The sequence below is a fragment of the Microcaecilia unicolor genome, chromosome 6 (genome assembly GCF_901765095.1).
Source record: "Microcaecilia unicolor chromosome 6, aMicUni1.1, whole genome shotgun sequence".
Classification (NCBI taxonomy): Eukaryota; Metazoa; Chordata; class Amphibia; order Gymnophiona; family Siphonopidae; genus Microcaecilia; species Microcaecilia unicolor.
In genome coordinates this window covers 5,926,504-5,948,569 of record NC_044036.1, presented here as the reverse complement: position 1 = coordinate 5,948,569, position 22,066 = coordinate 5,926,504, and the positions used below count along the sequence as shown (strand labels likewise).

Here is a 22,066-nt window from a genome sequence, read left to right as displayed (position 1 = left end):
CTTGGTTATTGATTTGGTTGGGAGTGTGTGAGTTGATTGACCAATCTGCGTAGCCATTCTTGGGGGGGGGGGGGGATGGTAGCGGTGTTCCGCATCAGTGTATGTGTTTTGTAGGGGGGGGGGGGCTGTGTGTGTGAGTTAGAGATATGTTGAATTTCCTTGGTAAAGTTTGTGTATTAAGGGGGGGTGGGGCTGGGAGTGTGTGTGTGTGAGTGAGAGAGATGCTGTCTCTCCATGGCAGAGTGTATGTATGTTCTTGTGGGGGGGGGGGGGGGTGGAGTTTGGTTGTGGGTGTGAGTGAGGGATGGTGATTCTCCATGGTACAGCTTGTATATTTAGTGGGGGTGTGGGTGTGAGTGAGAGACAGAGATCTAGATTCACCGTTGCAGAGTTTGTGTATGATGTTGTGGAGGTGGTTGGGGGGAGTGTGTGTGTCTGAGTGAGAGATAGAGATGTTGATTTTCCATTTTAGAATTTGTGTATTAAGGGGGGTGGGAGGGGAGTGTGTGGGTGTAAGTGACAGAGATGCTGTTTCTCCATGGCACAGTGTGTGTATAATGATTTGGGGGGGGGGGGGGGGAGGGAGTTTTCAAGGAATGTATGTCTGTTGATTGTCCCTTGGAGAGTTTGTGTATGATGTTGGGGGGGGGGGGGGCAGTGTAGCGGCATGTGTGTGTGTGAGAGTGTGGGCACTCACCAGAATAAACTTTGCCTCCTGGTCTTGTCTCCGCGTATGCCGCTCTCCTTCAGTTACAGCTGTCAGATAATTGTTTGCCTAGTCAAAAACCAATGGATGACTACCTGAGTCTGCAAAAGGACAGCCGGTGCACTGCGCGAGACAGAGTGAGGGTAGGTGGTGTGCAGGCGCACTCGGTGTGAACACGCGAGTGGTGCGATTCTTTGAGGCCGATATAACCTCTTTTCTTTTCTCATTACCTGCCCTCGACGTCATCACGTTTTGACGCGAGGGCAGGGCAGAGAGAGATGGTGAGTCAGATGGTTACACACTTACGAACCCTTCACTGAAGCCATGGAGTCAGCATCAGAACGTTGAGGGCGCTTTTTATTATAGTAGATATGCCATAACCCGATAAGTAAGCAATAACTCAGGAAACATCCATAACATTTTTCATGCATACCCCCCTTGCCTCCCTACCCCCCAACCAAGACAAGAAAATCAAATTAGACATAGTAGAGAGCTAATTCATCAGGTCTAACACAATAATTTGTGCAAGGTACTGTACTGAGCCCATGAGTATCATAATACAGAGCTGCCACTCAATATTTATATATCACAATCGACATACAACCTATACATTCAAAAGTAGGCTACGCTCCTTATGTGTAAGCATAGACCAATAAGGTTCCCAAACGTCCTGAAAGAGTTTCCACTGAGATTCAGGTCTGTTACCTACTAACTTGTGCTCAAAGAGAGCCATATCAAACAAAAAGGTACGCCACATTGATAACTGGGGAACTCTGTGCATTCACCATTGGGTAAGAATAACCTTCCTGGCCAAGAGTAAGGCCTTTGCCAAGAAGAGATGCTGTGTGTCTGACTCCGCCTGCAATTGTGCCCCATCCCGGAACAAAAAGCTCACAGGATGGAGCAGAATCCGCCTCCCCTGTCACTGAAATGCTTTGATGTTTCACTTACATATACTGTCATCTATCAATACTTATTTCCGATCTGACAAAGAAGAGCAACCTTCGAAAGTTAATCAAGAAATGTATTAAGTTATGTCCAATAAAAAAGGTATCATCTTATTTTCTTTTCCATGTTTTATTTTGTTTTGTTTCTATTGATTACCTTTAAAAGTGGACCAACTCGGCTACCACACCTCTCCACTGTAAAAGTGGAGACACATTTAACTCATACAGACTGCTCATATCAGCTGGTATATGTGTACCCAAATATTTAACGGAACCAACTGCCTCTTTCAGCGGGAAGTCGACCCCCAGAGCATAAACCCGCAAATTAATCGGTAAGGCCTCTGACTTCGAGACATTCAACTTAAGACCAGATAGTTGACCAAAATCTGCAAACATCTGCAGCACCAGCGGTAGCATTATATTGTCTGCAAAAGCCATGCACTTTAGGGGAGCTCACGTCCTCGATATTTCAATCCCCGTTGTATGCATGTTACCTCGAAGCTGCACCAACAAAGGCTCTAAGAAAAGAATATATACCTCTCCCCAAAGAAAAAAAACTCAGATGTTATTCCATTCACTAACACAGCTGCTGTGGGGTTTGTGTACAAAGTTCATATGGTCTGGAGGAAAAAAAAATCTATACCATATGAGCCCAATAAAGAGAAAAGACCATTCTACCCTATCAAAAGCTTTTTCAGAATCAAAACTAATAGCCAAAGCAGGGATGGACAACCAAGCACTTCGCTCCAACCCCAGAATCGAGCGCCTTACATTTACTCCAGCATGCCACCCCTTCACAAAACCCACTTGATCATGTCCCACAAGCTTAGGTATCAGTAAGGCTAGTCTATCAGCTAGAATTTTACCTAACAGTTTGAGGTCTACATTTATGAGAGAGATAGGTCTATAGGACTCTGGCTTGGGCAAAACCGTAATCAACGCTTGGTTAGACCACTGGGGAAAGAATCCCCTCTGTATAGCTGTGTCAAAGTAAGCTCCCAAGAGGCCCACCACTCAAGTGTTTAAGATTTTATAAAATTCTCCACTGAACCCGTCGGGCCCTGGCGATTTATGCAGCTTCAATCTATAGCTTTTTGTAGTTCAGGGCCAGACAAGTGCTCATTCAATCTAGTTCTTTCCTCTTCCAATAAGTGAGGGACTCCACAAGTATGCAGAAAAGAGTCTATTTGCTCCTGCTTCCCACTACCTTCCGCCCTATATAAAGAGCTGTAAAATTGAGTAAAAAGTGACTCCAACTGCTTTTGCTCAGTCACAACCTGACCCTTCGAGCCTCGGAGCCCTGATATTCCGTTGGCCTAGTCCAACTCTTTGTAAGATTTGCCAAAAGTTTGCCAGGTTTATTCCCAAATCTAAAAAGATATTTATAGTAAATATTTTTCTGGGCCTGCTCCTGAAAGAGACTGTTCCGGGCACCCTGTGTCTGCTCAAGAGAGTGCCTACAGGCCACAATAGGGTGTGTCCACATCCGTCTCTTTAACATTCGAATTCACCTCTCTAAATCTACCATATGACTTGCTTGTTGCTTTTTCCGCTTGATGACAAAGGCTTTAATATCCCCTCTGATCACTGCCTTTCCTGCATCCCACATCAAAATCGGCATGTTCTTTATTTTTATTATTATTGAGAAATTCCTCCCACTTTTGGGTGAGAGATCGCCTAAAGACTTGGTCTGTGTAAAGATGGGCTGGGAATCGCCCCCGACCTCTTTTTCCCCTCCTAGGGGCCTCCCAGTTCTATGATTATATGAATAGGTGAATGGTCTGAGATCACTAAGGGTCCAATTTCTGCCCCTGCTATCTTACGGAACAAGTCTTTAGAGACGAAGATATAGTCTATTCGAGGCTGTGTTGCATGGGCCTTAGAGATGTGTAAAATCCTTCTCCTGTGGATGCAAGGTTCTCCGTGGATCCACCAAGTCTAAACTAGTTAGAAAGACCCCTAGGCCTTCTGTAGATCTAGGCCTAGACCTTTGCAACCTAGCAGTAGTATCTAGTTGTGAATCTAGGATAGCATTGAAATCACCCATAAGAATTTTTAGGTCCATCAATAGTGGACAATTTTGCCATTATACTCCTAAAAAAGAGCTTTTGTGCAGCATTAGGTGCATATTGTAACCAGGTACCTCTAGGTGCAGCCAAGGATAGAACAATCTCCTCCAGCCACAGGCTCCCGGTACAGTCAAGAAATAAATGTCCACCAGCAACTTCAATCTTAAGGACTTTATTCCATGCAGGTTTCTAGTAGACCTGATACACAGTTCCAACAGCAGCATTCACCTTTTTTTTTTTTTTGTTACATTTGTACCCCGCACTTTCCCACTCATGGCAGGCTCTATGCGGCAGGCAATGGAGGGTTAAGTGACTTGCCCAGAGTCACAAGGAGCTGCCTGTGCCGGGAATCGAACTCAGTTCCTCAGTTCCCCAGGACCAAAGTCCACCACCCTAACCACTAGACCACTCCTCCTCTTAAGCACATATAAGCCACCTGAAAGTGTGTGGCAAATAGTGCCCTTTAAGCAGTAGGCTATCAGCACATACCAGGATTCAATACAGGCTCACAGTCAGCTCCAGTCTGGGCTCTTTAGCCAGTGCACAATAAGCAATAGTTCAATTCCAAATAGAAGCAGTTCATTCAATTCATCATCACAGTTAAATCACAAAGCAGCAGTTTCTACCTTCTACTCTCTTTACCTTCAGGAGAGTTCAATACTTTAGGGACTCCTCATACCCAAGGGATTTCACCCTGCATCAGCTTCACTGGTAAATTCAATACTTTAGGGACCTCTCTTACCCAAGGATTTTCAGCCTGCATATACTTTTGGGACTTCCGTACTTTAGGGACCTCTCTTACCCAAGGATTTTCAGCCTGCAACTCTTCTCTCCTCTGGGACTCCTTCCTAACTAATCAATCCCTGGCTTCTGCTCTCACAACCAATCATTCTCCTTCCATTAGCTTCCCCCACACCCATACCAGCTGAGTTAAGCATTAGACTAATGATGAGCTCCTGCACACAGGGTTTCCTAACTCTCTTTCCCCCTAGTGGCAGCCCATCTACACGTCCTGCCAGCTTACACCCATGTCTTCCCCCATTGCTGCTAGGAGTCCAGTCCGGGTTCTTCACCTCACCCCCTGGCTCCTTGCCTGCAGTGCCTTCTGGGACTTGTATTTCAAACTGACACTGTCTTAACCCAACTATCCTGGATGTGACTTTATCACAATATATAGAAACAAGAATAATATTAGTGTGATTTAGTTTCCCCTCCACTATGATATACCTCCCCTCTGGGTCCTTAGTGACCCTATGCTGGGTGAAGGGCACCGATTTATGAATCAGCAGAGCTACCCCCGCCTTATTTTTAGGTGCAGATGCATAATAGCACTGAGCCACCCATGATCTTCTTAATTTTTAGATGTTCAATATCATTTAGTTTAGTTTCCTGCAAACCCACAATATCAGCTCTGTCTGCCCAGGTATTGCAAAATCTTAGAACTTTTTATTGGCAAGTTAACACCTGACACATTCCACGACAATAATTTCAGACCCTTAGGCGCCAACATGAGCGCACAGAGAAATGAATACAGATACACAATAAATCATTTGCATAATCTCCCCACCAGAGAGCCCAGCCTCCCTTCCGGTAGGCATCCAACCACGTACGCTTTATCTGCTCCTCATTACGCATGAACCCCCCCTTCCTCCCTCCCTTCCCTCCCTGCTCTCTCTTCCCCCCCCCCCCCATAACCCCATCCCCCAAGCAGAACATCACACGCCCATAGAGGTCAACGTTTTGATGCACCCAGTCCACTCCCTGCCCCCCACACACATTCCCCTTTTCATTGACCCAAACCCCCAAAAACCCCACATTTACACAAAATCACACATTAGCAATCCAAGATGTTAGAATGAGCATATACTAACAACAGGAGGCTCTTAAATAAACTAGACGGGCTAAAGATAGGACCCGAAGTGGTGAACTGGATTAGGAACTAGTTGATGGACAGACGCCAGAGGGTGGTGGTGAATGGAATTCGCTCGGAGGAGGGAAAGGTGAGTAATGGAGTGCCTCAGGGATCGGTGCTGGGGCCGATTCTGTTCAATATATTTGTGAGTGACATTGCCGAAGGGTTAGAAGGTAAAGTTTGCCTATTTGCAGGTGATACAAAGATCAGAGTGGACGGGAGGGAGTGGAAAACATGAAAAAGGATCTGAGGAAGCTAGAAGAATGGTTTAAGGTTTGGCAATTAAAATTCAATGCAAAGAAATGCAAAGTGATGCACTTAGGGAATAGGAATCCACGGGAGACGTATGAGGAGAGGCTTGCTGACCTAAACATGTATACTCTGGAGGAAAGGAGAAACAGGGGTGATATGATACAGACATTCAAATATTTGAAAAGTATTAATCCGCAAATGAACCTTTTCTGGAGATGTGAAGGCGGTAGAACGAGAGGACGTGAAATGAGATTGAAGGGGGGCAGACTCAAGAAAAATGTCAGGAAGTATTTTTTCACGAAGAGAGTAGTGGATGCTTGGAATGCCCTCCCGTGGGAGGTGGTGGAAATGAAAACGGTAACGGAATTCAAACATGCTTGGGATATACATAAAGGAATCCTGTTCAGAAGGAATGGATCCTTAGGAGCTTAGCCGAGATTGGGTGGCAGAGCCAGTGGTGGGAGGTGGGGCTGGTGGTTGGGAGGCGGGGATAGTTCTGAGCAGACTTATACAGTCTGTGACAGAGCCGGTGGTGGAAGGTGGGGCTGGTGGTTGGGAGGCGGGGATAGTGCTGGGCAGACTTATACGGTCTGTGCCAGAACCGGTGGTGGGAGGCAGGGCTGGTGGTTGGGAGGTGGGGATAGTGCTGGGCAGACTTATACGGTCTGTGCCCTGAAGAGGACAGGTACAAATCAAAGTAGGGTATACACAAAAAGTAGCACATATGAGTTTATCTTGTTGGACAGACTGGATGGACCGTGCAGGTCTTATTCTGCCGTCATCTACTATGTTAACATAACTGAACATACGTTGCAACAAAAAGAAAAAGGGAAACACACACAATTTCCAGTAATAGCTCATCGGATAGAAAGTCAAACCACTGTGTCTGTCACCCCCGACGGGATAGAGAGGTAATCCTGTAAGGTATTCCATGGTTAGATCATTTCGGGAACCACTGTTGCACTTGTAGCTTAGCCGTGTCACTGGATTAAAAAATGTGGATTTTACCCTCCTTAATGACACGAAGTTGGGCAGGGAACTGCAGAATAAATCTTAATTGTTTCTCCACCAGTGTTTTACATATCTCCGAGTAGCCTTTACGAAGTTGCGCCACAGAAGCGGAATAATCCTGGAACAGTAGCACTTTAGTATTCTGAAACTGCAAGTCCTGCACCGATCTATATTTCCGTAAAATCTGTTCTTTGTGCGCAAAATTCAGAATTAGTACCACCACAACACGAGGCCTTGCCGCACCTTCCACGAGTCTTCCTACTCGATGTGCTTGCGCTCTATCTGAATAGGTCCTAACGAGGAATCAGTCAACAGCGAATCTGTGAACCATTTTTCTAACAACTGCTTGATGTCCCTTTCCTTCACAATCTCCAGTAGACCCACCACTCGAATATTATTGCAGCGCGACCTGTTTTCCAGATCATCCATCTTGTTAGTATAGCCCGCCACTTCTTTCTTAAGTCTCGCAAGTTCCTTTAAAACTCCATGAACACCATCCTCCGTGGCACTGATTCTAGATTCTAACTCAGTCACTCTGGCATTGAAGTCCACCACTGCTTGGGTAAGCTCCTGCACACTGTAGTTGATCCCATCTAGTCTTGTGCCCAATGCTGATACCACCGCCGCTGTAAGTTTTTCAATTAGCGTGTCAGAAATCACGGGGCCTTCCGCTTGCTCATCCGCCATCTTGTGTTCACCCTCTGACACTGAGCGCGCCTTAGCACTGTCTTAGTGCTTTTAGAAGTCATTTCTACCCCAGATTTCAGAAGATATTTGTCCATAAGTATTGGGGTGTTCTATCCTCCGCCAAAAAGAGGGAAAAAAAGTTAAAAGATCATAGCACAAAGACGCTCGAGATGGGAGGAGACCAAGGAGCTCGAAGAGAACACTGCCTCCTAGCTTAGCTGTATCACGTGACCCCCATAGGCTATTTTTTAAAAATACATCAATTGAGAACGATTAGATGTGTATTAACACCTGATCATTTTAGAATGATTGTACAAGCTATCATTTTTGCCTCAATTACACTATTATATTGTGTTGTATGTTGGTTTACATTCTAATTATAGTACCTCAAGATGAGTTACATTCGGGTACATTAGATATTTCCCTGTCCCTGGAGGGCTCACAATCTAATTTTATATACCTGAGGCAATGGAGGGGAAGTGACTTGTCCAAAATCGCAAGGAGCAGTAGTGGGATTTGAACTCCTGTATGGTCGGTGCTCAGACCACAAGACTATTCCCATACTGAAAATGTTACTATGTCAAAATTGTAAGAGCGTACAGGAAAGGGGACCCCCCCCCCGCCCCGTCCCCCGTGAGTCAGATATAACCTGCCACTGCTGCCCTTTGACCCTTCACATATGTCCCTGTAAGCTTGTACATCTGTTTGGCACCTGATATTCTGCGTAGGGATTGCAGTGATGCCAGGCTTTGAATTAGTTTTGAAAACTGACCCATCTTCATGCTCTGCGTACATAGGCAAAGAGTTGGAAGAAATGTATCCAGCTGAATATGGAACTGACAGAAGTGAGGAGGCAAACAGACAAATCATTCATCTCTATTCTGCAGGCAATTCGTCTTGGCAGGTGAGTGTCCATCTGATGGAATCCTTCAGACTTTAATAACTAGCTTTAACTACTCCTGTATGATAATAGAGAAGTTTATATATTTGTGTTTGATTAATGAGTTATCTTTAGCAATGAAAACTGAGTACCAACTAATCAAAGGTTTGATTTATTAATATACATTCTGAAATTATGCACAGGACCAAGAAGCGGGCAGAGCTCTGCATTCTCAGTACATGGTTGAGACGATGGTGAAAGAATGAGGGATTTATATTTATTAGGAACTGGGCAGCATTCTTGGGAAGGGGGAGCCTTTTCCGACAGGCTGCTGGTGCTAACGTGTGCGCTTCTAGCGGGGATGCGGGGGTCTTAAAGTCTGATTCGCCCTTGTTGGGTGTCAGTTTGGAGGCCGGTCAGTGTCCCGGGTCTTCCTCCGGTGTGGCGGTTTTTCCCGCCGTAAACGCCCATCCCCCGCTGCTCGCCTCCGCCATCTTGGCCGGCCACTCTGCTCGGATGGCTTCTGCTTGGGCCGCCCTTGAGCTGGGAGACGTTAATGCCATGGCCGCCCTTGATTTGGGCGACGGCAAAAAAGCGGCTAAAGTTAAGCGCCGTTCTTCCCGCGCGGCTCCTTCGCAGAGTGTCGCGCCGGACGCCATCTTGGATGCGCAGCATGTTTCTCCCCCGCTCTTGCGAGCGCCGGTTGAGGGTGCGTCTAGGGCTGTGGCTCAGGCTGCTGAAGTGCACAGTCTGGGGGGTTTCTCCCCCGAGTTTATTTTGCTGCTGCATCAGGCCTTCCTTATGCAAAATGCTGCCCCTTCTCCCTTGTCCGATAAAGGGGTTGAGGCCCCCGGAAGTAAACGCCCTCGGGTGGATTCCCAGGCCTTAGAGGACTCTGTCTCCTCTGATGTAGATGAGGGCAGCGTATCTGTTCTCCCAACAGTCCTTTGGGGATTCCTTGGAGGAGATGGATTCTCGCTCGGATGGAGCGGATGACCCCTCTGCAGCGAGGATCTTTCGCTCAGAGGATTTGCCCAACCTGTTAGTGCAGGCCATGAGCATTTTGAAGATTTCCTCTCCAGAGGACGTCTCTCCCTCAGCCCCTGTTGGCTCCGCCATTATGCTGGGGACGAAGCGCCCGCCTAGAACCTTCCACGTGCATGATGCCATACACACCTTAATTTTGGCTCAATGGGATGTCCCGGAAGCGAGCTTCAAAGTGGCTAGGGCTATGTCCCGCCTCTATCCTTTGCCTGATAGTGAACGGGAGGCCTTTCTTTGGCCGACCGTGGATTCTTTAATCACTGCGGTGACTAAGAAAACGGCGTTGCCGGTGGAAGGTGGCACGGCCCTAAAGGACGCCCAAGACAGAAGATTGGAGGCGGCCTTAAGGTCGTTCTTCGAGGCGGCTGCCTTAAGTTTGCAGGCCTCAGTTTGCGGCTCCTTTGTGGCCAGGGCGTGCCTGACGATTGTGCAGCGGGCTTCCCCCTTGGATCCTTCCTTGAGGGCTGATTGGCCGGCCCTGGAATCGGGCTTGGCTTATTTGGCAGACTTACTGTATGATGTCTTGAGAGCCTCAGCTAAAGGTATGGCTCAGACAGTCTGTGCGCGGCGGTGGCTTTGGCTGAAGCATTGGTCTGCTGACCACGCCTCTAAGTCCCGCCTGGCTAAGTTGCCTTTTAAAGGCAAGCTGCTCTTTGGGGTCGAGCTGGACAAAATTGTGACCGATCTCGGCACGTCTAAGGGCAAGAGGTTACCAGAGGTCAGGGCTCGGGCCAGTGCTCGCCCCTGTAACTCCAGAGGACGGTTTCAGGAAGCCCGTCGGTACCGCCCGGGCAAGTCGAGCTCCTCTGCCCCCTCTTCCTTCAAGAGGAACTTCTCCCCCAAGCAGCATTCCTTTCGCAGAGACCGCCGTCCCGGAGGTGCGCCTTCCGGCCCTCCCCCAGGGTCTCGTACCCAATGACGGGGTCCTGGTCCATGGCCCAGTGCAGATTGGAGGACGCCTGTCCTCGTTTCTGGGCGAGTGGACCAGAGTAACTTCAGACACTTGGGTGCTGGAAGTCATCAGAGACGGCTACAAGCTAGAGTTCTGCCGACCCTTAAGAGACGGGTTTGTACTCTCTCCCTGCAAGTCTCCGGTCAAAGCTGTGGCAGTGCAGCAGACCTTGGACAATCTGATCCGCCTGGGTGCGGTCGTTCCGGTGCCAGAAAATCAGCTTGGCAAGGGACGTTACTCCATTTACTTTGTGGTACCAAAGAAAGGAGGTTCTGTACGGCCTATCCTCGACCTCAAATGGGTCAATCCGGCCTTGAAAGTTCGGCACTTTCGCATGGAGACTCTCCGCTCTGTTATAGCGGCAGTGAAGGCAGGGGAGTTCCTGGCATCCTTGGACATCAAGGAAGCGTACTTGCATATTCCCATCTGGCCTCCTCATCAACAATTTCTGCGTTTTGCAGTCCTGGGCCGACACTTCCAGTTCAGAGCCCTCCCGTTCGGGTTGGCTACTGCTCCGCGGACCTTCTCCAAAGTAATGGTGGTCATCGCGGCCTTCCTGCGAAAGGAAGGAGTACAAGTCCATCCTTATCTGGACGACTGGTTGATCCGAGCCCCCTCTTATGCAGAGTGCGGCAAAGCTGTGGACCGGGTGATTGCTCTTTTGAGCTCCCTGGGGTGGATCATCAACTGGGAGAAAAGCCAGCTGCGCCCGACTCAGTCCCTGGGGTATCTGGGAGTTCGATTCGACACCCAAGTGGGCAGAGTGTTCCTGCCGGACAATCGGATTGTCAAACTTCAGGCTCAGGTGGACCAGTTCCTAGTAGCCTCTCCGCTTCGGGCTTGGGACTATGTGCAGCTGTTGGGCTCTATGACGGCCACGATGGAAGTAGTGCCCTGGGCCAGGGCTCATATGAGACCACTTCAACACTCTCTGCTGCAGCGCTGGACTCCGGTGTCGGAGGATTATGCTGTGCGCCTTCCCTTGGACCCAGCAGTGCGCAAGGCGCTGAGCTGGTGGCTGAAGACAGACAAGTTGTCTGCAGGGATGCCTCTTGTGACCCCGGAGTGGATTGTCGTCACGACGGACGCCTCTTTGACGGGCTGGGGAGCCCACTGCTTGGGAAGGACAGCGCAGGGGCTCTGGTCTCCTGCAGAGGCAAAGTGGTCTATCAACCTCCTGGAACTCAGAGCCATTCGGTTGGCGCTTTTGGAGTTCCTCCCGGTACTGGCGTTGAAGCCAGTACGGGTCCTGTCGGTCAATGCCACGGCTGTGGCCTATGTCAACCGCCAGGGAGGTACCAAGAGCGCCCCTCTAGCCAAGGAGGCCATGAGTCTATGCCAGTGGGCGGAAGCGAACCTGGAACAGCTGTCAGCGGCCCACATTGCCGGAGTCATGAATGTCAAGGCGGACTTTCTCAGTCGCCATACCTTGGATCCCGGAGAGTGGCAGTTATCGGCTCAGGCGTTCTTGGACATCACGAAGCGCTGGGGCCAGCCGAGCCTAGATCTGATGGCGTCATCGGCCAATTGCCAAGTGCCGCGCTTTTTCAGCAGAGGACGGGACCCTCGATCTCTGGGAGTAGATGCTCTTCTCCAACAGTGGCTGACACAGGAGCTTCTCTATGTGTTCCCGCCCTGGCCCATGTTGGTCAGGGTACTAGACCGGGTGGCAAAGCATCCGGGCCGGATAATCCTGGTGGGTCCGGACTGGCGCAGACGTCCCTGGTATGCGGACTTGATCAGGCTCTCAGTGGACGACCCTCTGCGGCTGCCAGTGGAGCAGGGCCTGTTGCATCAGGGTCCCGAGGTGATGGAGGATCCCTCCCCCTTTGGTCTTACGGCCTGGCTATTGAGCGGCAGCGTCTGAGGAAGAAGGGCTTCTCAGACAAGGTCATCGCCACTATGCTGAGAGCGAGGAAGCGCTCTACTTCTACTGCTTACGCCAGGGTTTGGCGTACCTTTGCAGCGTGATGTGAAGCAGGCTCACTTTCTCCCTTCACTGCTCCAATTTCTTCAGTGTTGGCGTTCCTGCAAGAAGGTCTGGAGAAAGGCCTGTCGCTCAGTTCCCTTAAAGTCCAGGTAGCGGCTCTGGCTTGCTTCAGGGGCCGCCTGAAGGGTGCTTCCCTGGCTTCGCAGCCAGATGTGGTACGTTTTCTCAAGGGAGTTAATCACCTGTGCCCTCCTCTGCACTCAGTGGTGCCTGCGTGGAATCTCAACCTGGTGCTAAGAGCCTTGCAGAAGCCGCCTTTTGAACCCTTGTCGAGGGCATCTCTGAAAGACCTGATGTTGAAAGCAGTCTTTTTGGTGGCTATCACTTCAGCCAGAAGAGTTTCCGAGCTCCAGGCACTCTCATGTCGAGAGCCTTTTCTGGAGTTCACTGAGGCAGGAGTGACTATTCGCACAGTGCCTTCCTTCCTGCCCAAGATTGTTTCTCGCTTCCATGTGAATCAGCAGCTCTGTCTCCCTTCCTTTCGTAGGGAGGACTACCCAGAGGAATACTCTGCTCTCAAATATCTGGATGTGAGACGAGTCATCATCAGATACTTGGAAGTGACCAATGATTTCCGGAAATCGGATCATCTGTTTGTCCTGTTTGCAGGTCCTCGTAAGGGTCTACAGGCTGCTAAGCCTACAGTGGCAAGATGGGTCAAGGAAGCCATTGCAGCGGCTTATGTGGCCGCGGGGAAGGTGCCGCCTATCCAGCTGAAGGCTCACTCCACTAGAGCTCAGGCGGCCTCGATGGCAGAGGCCGGGTCCGTCTCCTTGGAAGAGATATGCAAGGCGGCAACTTGGGCATCGGCCCATACCTTCTCCAGGCATTACCGCTTGACTGTGGCTGCTCGGGCGGAGGCCCGGTTTGGAGCTTCAGTGTTGCGGTCAGGGATTTCAATGTCCCGCCCTGGGTGAGTACTGCTTTGGTACATCCCACCAGTCTATGGATTGATCAGCATGATGATATGGAAGGTAAAATGATGTATCATACCTGATAATTTTCTTTCCATTAATCATAGCTGATCAATCCATAGCCCCTCCCAGATATCTGTACTGTTTATATTCTGGTTGCATTTCAGGTTCAAGTTTAGTCTTCAGTTCCTGTTCAGGAGGACTTCGTGTTCAAGTTTTTTCAATTGGATTCTTCAAGAGTTGAGACGAGTTTGTGTTACAGTGAGCTGCTGCATTCCTCTCCCCTCCGTTTTACGGGGCTGGATTGAGACTTAAATTCTGCCAGCGCTCCCTCCCGCTTCGTGCGGCTGTAGGGCAGCTTTGTACCCCTCCCGCTTCGGCGGTGTTAGGGTCAGTCAGCTCCTCCCGCGGTTGCAGGATAAGCCAGATCCCCCCCGCATCGGCGGGGTGGTGTCCCTCCCCCGCTCCGCGGGGATGAGCTGGACGGATTCCCCTCCCCCACGTGTGGGGATGAGCTGGATTAATTCCCCTCCCCCGTTTCGGCGGTGGTGAGCTGGGCAGAGTGTCCCTTTGTGGGTGTAATTCTCTAAGTGCTGAGTCCTGCGGATGGAGCTTGGATATCGACATACTGAGGAGTTTCCGGCAGCACATGACCACATATAGGGAGGCAAAAGGATTGCTCTCTATCTCCACCTGCTGGTAGATGGACACAACCCACCAGTCTATGGATTGATCAGCTATGATTAATGGAAAGAAAATTATCAGGTATGATACATAATTTTACCTTGGAGCCAAAAGAACATCCTTTAAAGAATGGAAAAAAAGGATCCAAATGAAGAAAATAAGAAACAACATAAGCAATGTCAAGCTAGATGCAAAGCATTGATAAACAAGGCTAAAAGAGCATATGAAGAAAAACTTGCCGTGGAGACAAAACTCATAGTAACACCTTTTTCAGGTACATCAGAAGCATAAAGCCTGTGAGGGAATCCCTGGGACCAGTGGCGTAGCCAGACCTAACATTTTGGGTGGGCCCAGAGCTAGTATGGGTGGGCACTGTGTATATAGGTGTGAGTAGTGTTTCTTAATACAAAATAATGCATTAGAATGCACTTGATGATGGATTTCTAAGTAGTATGCCCAGCATCAACATATGGAAAAGCCAATTTTTAAAATATAGTTTACACTGTCGCACATCTTAAACTTGACCAGGCGTAAGTCTACTATAATGGCAAACATATCAACACACGACAGGATCCTACAGTATAATTTCAGAAATGATATCCTTCAAACTTTGCTTCCCTACCCCTTCATCCAACGCTGTAGCTCGGCATCAGCCTTTCTCATCTCTACCCTACCCCCCACACCCCAGCATCAGCCAGACTCATATTTGGAAAAGCGAAATATGAAAGCGCCAGTCCCCTTAGAAACAAATTACATTGGCTCCCACTAACAGACCGAATTACATTCAAAATCTGCACCCTGGCTCATAAAATCATCCATGGAGAGGCCCCGACATATATTTCAGACCTTATAGACATACCAGCAAGAAACACAAAAAGTTCCTCACGTACTTTTTTAAACCTCCATTACCCTAACTGTAAGGAACTTAAATACAAATCATTATATGCATCCAGCTTCTCCTACATCTGCACGCAACGTTGGAATGCATTGCCGATTGCCTTAAAAACAACGCACAGTCTGACAGCCTTCCAGGGGTCCCGGCGCCGTGGTCTGTCTCTTTCCTGTTCCTGTGTGCCGGGACCGGGTTATCACGTTAACGCCATCACCCGGGTCCTGACAGGAGCAGGAGAGACATAGATCTCAGCACCGGGCCCCCCTTGGAGTCTGGGCCTGGGGAATTTTGTCACACTCCCCCCCCCCCCCCCCCCCAGCAGCCCTGGGCAGGGCATGGGAGTGTCCAACATATCATACACAATTTTGTAAACTATGCACTAAAGTGCCGTGTTGAGGCTCATGCACTGACATGGTATAAGTGGATGCACCTAAATACAGGTCATAATGCCAGCTTATGCTAATATTCTATCATAGAATCCTGGTACCCAGACGACCTAATGTAATTTGTGCTCCCACCTACGTGGAAAGATCAGTTGAAAATTGAAATGATTTACCATACATGCTTCAGTCTATTTAAACGTAATAATACTAAACCACTCTCCCTGCCATCTCCCCTCCTATGCCGGAGAGAGACAGAGAGTTAACCCCAGGGCTGTCCCTCTGACCTGATCCCTCCCCCACATCGACAACCTGCTTTTTCACTGCTGGTATCGCAAAGGCTCTGGTTCTGGGTACATTCTTTGCAGCACAGGAAAAAGAAAACATGTGAAGGCAGCGCTGGCACTGCTGATTGAAAGTAAATCACTGCCCACATGGAATTGAAATAAAACATTTCAAGTTGCAATTAGCTGTGAGTTCATTGCCCTGATCAGCCAGAGAGCAGAGTTATGAGAGACTGAATCTCTTAGCGTCTAACAGTGTCATGCAAATGTGCTCTCTCACCTCTGTGCCGTGGCTCCGACATGTCTGTGACCCAGGAACCCAGCTCTGCTGCAGAGACTGTAGCTGCCTCCGCTCCTTCAGCACAGGTGACACCAAGAATTTGTGGCCATTCTTTCTCTCCCTCCAGCCCCGTGCTGCCTGGTATCATCCCCTCCCCCTAGTCTTCCAATCCCTCGAGTCGCCCCACAGCTTCATTGAGAAAGCAGTACAAATACTGCTTTAGACCTGTCCCTGGCTGGAAGCCCTTCTCTCCTACAACTTCCCGCCTACATGGGAACAGGAAGGGAAGTTGAAGGAGAAAGAAAGGCTTCGTTCTCGGGGCAGGTCTAAAGCAGCGTGTGTACTGCTTTCTCCTGAGGCGACCGGGGGGGGATTTGAAGGCTCGGGGGACGGGGACGGGGGGGGGGGGGGGCGATACCTGGTGCCGCGATGCTAGAGAAGAGCTGCTCTTTCGGCTGCGGGGCTAAAGGCTGGCTTGCACTGATTGGAGGAGCAGGGAAAACTGGGTGGGCGTAAGCTGAGATTGGGTGGGCCCTTCCTGGGACTGTTGGATTATGAAGGAGCAGAAGGGGTAGTCAAGAAGGACAAGGCGATAGCGGAGAGATTGAATGAATTCTATACTTTGGTATGTACAGAAGAAGATGTAAGAGATCTACCTATACCGGAAATGGTTTTCAAGGGTGACAGGGTGGAAGAAATGAAAGAAATCTTGCTGAACCTGGAAGACGTACTGAGCCAAATTGACAAGCTAAGAGTGATAAATCACCTGAACCATCTGGCATACTGAAACATGAAATTGCTGATCTGTTTTAGTGATCTGTAACCTGTCATTACAATCATTTGTAGTGCCTGAAGAGTGGTGGGTTGTCAATGGAACACCAATTTTTAAAAAGGGTTACTTCCTCAGCAATCCTCCAGATCATTCAAGACGCTTGGGTTATGCACTCCTACCAGCAGAGGGAGACTGAGAACACTAAAACTTCTTATACAAGTAGCCTGTGCAGACCTTCTACTAACCAGTATTTTCTCAGTCTCAGCAGATGGTAGATGTGTGCGGCCTGTGCAGTGTACTCAGTCTGGTAGGCCCGTTTGGGGTTTCTAGGTTGGGTTGTAAATGTTAGAGAACCCACACTTGGATCTCTATTACAGGGTGTAAGTCTTAAGGGGCTTCTTATTCCCTGTGGGGTGTCACACCCGGGTGGCCGGGTCCCTCCCCCTGTGCTCTTCCTTTGGATGACTGCTTGACCTCGGCTACAGACCTCGTTCTGTACCCTTGAGGCGTTTAGGCATCAGCAACGAGGTTTAAAATAAAATAAAGGCGGCTATTTTGGCCGTTCTTGTGGTAATCCAGAGATAAAACGTCTTCAAGGGCGTTCTTGCCTTAGGCGGTTTTGCCTATTAGTCTGTCAGAGCACAAAGCAACTGTTTGATTTTATTGTGTTCGCGGCCATTATGTCTAAGCCGGTGAGATGTCGGTTTTGCGCGAAGCGCGGCGTTGAACTAAAAAAGGTGGTCAATGTAAATTTTGTTGGGAGCCTACGTTGTCGGCGCTCTTGCCCCCCGTGCTTTCCCCTGAGTCAGCGGAGGTGTTGGGTGGCGATTTGACCGCACATTCCGGGCCGACAATGGCGGGGCCGGTTTTTGCGGGGAAACGCGGCCATTTGACTGCGCATCCCGGATCGGTGTCGACGGAGCCGTTTTTGGTGGGAAGTGTTGTTGGAGCTTCAGCAGCATCGGGGGGGGGAAGGGTCTGGCTTCCCCCCTGAATTTGGTCTCTGTATAATGCCTACAGAGCTGGCCCATCTCAGGCTGTTTGTTCCCCAGAGGCTGCTAGCTCAGTGGGACTTAAGCACCCACGGGAGGATATTTCGGAGCCTATGGAGACACTGCCTGGGTCGGATGTTTGGAGTGACCCAAGAGAGGAGGATCTCTTAGATGTGTCTGAGGATCAGGATGGGCTAAGGCCTGGGGAAGATTCTTCAGTGGTTCGCATTTTTCATAAGAAGGAGTTGTTAGAGCTCATTGATCAGGTGATCTCTACTTTGAAGTTTGCTCCGGTGGCCACTCCCTCTGCGGAGGGACCCCAGGTAGATCCCTTGGTTAAGGGGATTCAGAGAGCCTCCCGTTCCTTTCCCATGAATTCAGACATTAGGGACATGGTTTTTCAGGAATGGTCTGTGCCGGAGGCTGCTTGTAAGGTGTCTAGGGCTATGGCGCGGCTGTATCCCTTGCCTCCGGAAGATTTGGCTCTGCTGAAACCCCACCTACTGTGGATGCGGTGGTTACGGCGGTTACTAAGGCTACGGCCATTCTGGTGGATGGCGGTACAGCCTTACGGGATCCTCAGGATAGGAAGCTAGAGTCCTTTCTGAAGTGCAGCTTTGATTTGTCGGCTTTGGCCTTGCTTTGGCTTTGTGTGGGGGCTTGGTAGCCAGATCTTGTTTCCGTTGGGTGGAGAAGCTCTTGGATGAGCCTGCGTTAGATAGGACTGGTTTGATTCAGGACCTGGCCAAATTGGAGATGGGGTCTTCGTTTTTGGCAGACACCCTTTATGATTTGTAAGGGCTTCGGCTAAGAATATGGCTCTGGCGGTGACTGCTCGCAGGGCTTTTTGGCTTGGGGGCTGGGTGGCAGATGCGGCCTCTAAAGCAAAGTTGTGTTCTCTACCTTTCAAAGGTTCTATGTTGTTTGGAGAGGACTTGGATAAACTGATGAGTGGTCGTGGGGATACCAAGGTCTCACGGTTGACGGAGTTACAGCCTAAGGCGGCTAGTCGAGGTGGTTCGGCTAGAGGTCGGTTTAAGGACGCGAGGCGGTACAGGCTGGGCAGATTTGTGTCTCCTTGGAAAGGCTGGTTTTTCCAGCGGACGCAGCCCTTTCGAGGGGGTCGTCGAGGAGGTCGGGACTCCTCCGCAGGTGTCGGAAATGGTAATAAGTCCTCCTTATGAAGGTGTACGGATCCAGCCTCTGGTGAAGGTCGGGGCACAACTTCGTCTGTTTTATCAGGGGTGGACCCAAATTACTTCAGATCAGTGGGCGCTGGAGGTCGTTTGCGACGGTTATGCGCTCGAGTTCGAGCACCCGCTGCCGGATCTGTTTCTTCCCTCTCCTTGTCACTCTCGAGCTATTCAAGAGACTCTGTGTCGCTTAATCCAGTTGCGAGCTGTGGTACCCGTTCCTCGGCACGGGCTGGGAATGGGTTGTTATTCCATTTACTTTGTGGTGCCGAAGAAGGAGGACCAGTTTCGACCCATTTTAGATCTCAAGAGGGTCAATGGGGGCGCTCAAGGTGCCTTCCTTCCACATGGAGACTCTGCGCTCGGTCATAGTGACTGTTCGTCAGGAAGAATTTCTCACGTCATTGGATCTCATGGAAGCGTATCTGCAAGTGCCGATTCGAGAGGCCCATCAGCGTTTCCTTCGTTTTGCTGTTTTAGGGAGGCACTTTCAGTTCTGTGCTCTGCCTTTTGGTCTGGCAATGGCTCCATGCACCTTCTCCAAGATAATGGTGGTGGTAGCAACGGCTTTGCGGAGACAGGGAATTCTGGTGCATCTGTATCTGGACGACTGGTTGATCCAGGCGAAGTCTCGGGCTCACAGTGTGGCGGCGACAGCTCAGGTGGTCGCGTTTCTGGAATCGCTCGGATGGGTAGTGAATGTAGTCAAAAGTCAGTTGATCCCATCGCAGAGTCTGGAGTACTTGGGAGTGCGGTTCAACATGGCAGTGGGTCATCTTTTTTTGCCGGATTCTCGGATCGCCTCTCTTCAGCAGCAGGTCCAGCTGTTAATGTCCATTCAGAGTCCGACGGTTTGAATGTACCTTCGGGTTCTGGGCCTCATGGCAGCCACAATAGAGGTAGTACCATGGGCCAGGGAGCATATGCGTCAGCTTCAGGCGGCTCTGTTGTCCCGGTGGTCTCCTCAGGTACACAGTTTGGAGTTGCGGTTGCCATTGGGGGGGGGGCTCCTTGGCGCAGTCTCCAGTGGTGGCTGTGCTCGGCCCATCTGAAAAAGGGCATGCCATTGGAACCTCCTCAGTGGGTGATGCTGGTAACGGATGCCAGTCTGCTTGGCTGGGGAGCTCAGTGTCTTGGTCGGTCCGCGCAGGGGCGGTGGTCGATGGAGGAAGCTCAGTGGTCTATGAACTGGTTGGAGACGAGGGCGATTCGGCTAGCTCTGTTGGCGTTTCGCTCAAGTGTGGTCGGAAAGGTGGTAAGAGTCATGTCCGACAACGCGACAGCAGTAGCATATGTCAACCGGCAGGGCGATACAAAGAGTCCGCGGTTGGCAGTCGAGACGGCTCTGCTCATGAGTTGGGCAGAAAGGCATCTAGTGCAGATTTCGGCGGCGTACGTGGCCGGGGTGGACAACGTGAACGCGGATTTTCTAAGCAGACACATATTGGACCCCGGAGAATGGTCTCTTCACCGGTCGGTGTTCGACCAGATAGTTCTAAAGTGGGGAATGCCAGTAGTGGATCTCATGGCGTCGGCACAGAATACTCAGATTCCTCGGTATTTCAGTCGCCGTCGGGATCCGCGAGCGGAAGGAATCGATGCGTTGGTTATTCCGTGGCCTCAGCGGGTATTGCTGTACGTGTTTCCCCTGTGGCCCTTGATAGGTCGAGTCCTACAGAGGGTAGAATGTCATGCGGGTTCGGTGGTGTTGGTGGCTCCGAATTGGCTGCGTCGGCTGTGGTTCGGGGATCTGATGCGCTTGTTAGAAGGTGAGCCTCTGCGGCTGGGGGGCTTGGTGCTGTCGTGTCATGGTCCAATTGTCATGCTGGATCCGGATCGGTTCTCTCTTACGGTGTGGCCCTTGAGAGGGAACGGTTGAGAAGGAAAGGGTTTTCCCCTCAGGTGATTTAGACGATGCTGCAGTCTCGTAAACGTTCGACGTCTTTGGCCTATGTGCGTTTGTGGCGCATATTTGAAGATTGGTGTGGGGACCGGGCGTGTGTCCCTTCGACAGCTTCTGTGTCGTGCATTTTAGATTTCTTGCAGGATGGTTTTGAGAAGGGCCTTTCATTGTCATCTTTGAAGGTGCAGCTGGCTGCTTTGGCGTGTTTCGGGGTAAGGTGCAGGGCAGGTCGGTTGCGTTTTCCCCGGATATGGTCCATTTTTTGAGGGGGGGGGGGTGAAGTTGCTTCGTCCTCCTCAGCGACCGGTAGTTCCTCAGTGGGATCTTAATATCGTTCTTGACTCTTCGGCGGGTTCTCCTTTTGAGCCCTTGGAGTCTTGTTCAATAAAAGACCTTACTAGAAGGTGGTCTTTTTGGTAGCTATATCGTCGGCTCACCGGATTTCGGAACTTCAGGCTCTTTCATGTAGGCCTCCGTTTCTGTGGTTTTCTAAGGAAAAGGTTTCGCTGCGTCCAGTGCCTTCATTTTTGTCTAAGGTGGTATCCTCCTTTCATGTCAATCAGATGATTTTGTTGCCGGTCTTGGGGGACTGGATGGGGGATGCTTCTCAGCGTCGTTTGGCAAAATTGGATGTGCGCAGAGTGTTGAAGGTTTACTTGCGCAGGTTGGAGGAATTCAGATCTTCGGTCAGGTTAGTTGTCCTTCATGTGGGGCCCAAGAAGGGAGTGGCTGCTTCTAAGGCATCTATAGCTCGGTGGTTGAAGGATGCCATCTCTTTGGCTTACATATTGCATGGCCGTACGGTGCCGGTGGGGCTCAAGGCACATTCCACTAGGGGGATGACGGCTTCTTGGGCAGAGAGTAGTTTTGTTCCACCTGTGGACATTTGTAGAGCGGCGGTGTGGTCCTCCCTGCATTCTTTTGTCAAACATTACAGAGTGGATGTACAGGCAAGGGAGGATGCCAGTTTTGGAGCTGCAGTCCTGTCCTCTGGGCTTCGCAAGTTCCACCCTTAGATGTGTTTACTACTTTGGTACGTCCCAAGCGTCTTGAACGGTCTGGAGGATTGCTGAGGAAGGTGAAATTAGGCCTTACCTGCTAATTTTCTTTCCTCTAGATCCTCCAGACCGTTCAAGAGCCCACCCAGTGTATCGGACAGTTCAGTATGATAATTTTTTTAGACTTCAGTTGCTGATATTTCTAGTAGCTCCTGTGATTTGGGTCCTGGAGTTTTACTAAGGGCAGTTTGTGGTACCGTTTGTGCCCATCTGCAGTTGAATTCCCCCATCTTAAGGGGAGATCTGAGTGTGGATTCAGTGGTT

General features: G+C 50.0%; 1 protein-coding gene across 1 annotated transcript in view; it reads left to right on the top strand.

The window, feature by feature from the left end:
- Window positions 1-22,066, top strand: part of LOC115471749 (ATP-dependent DNA helicase PIF1-like) — a 233,774-nt gene that overhangs the window by 63,099 nt on the left and 148,609 nt on the right. Inside the window, exon 7 of the mRNA XM_030205562.1 lies at window positions 8,382-8,488. Within this exon, the coding sequence (XP_030061422.1) occupies window positions 8,382-8,488 (107 nt within the window). The remainder of the gene's footprint in view (window positions 1-8,381; window positions 8,489-22,066) is intronic.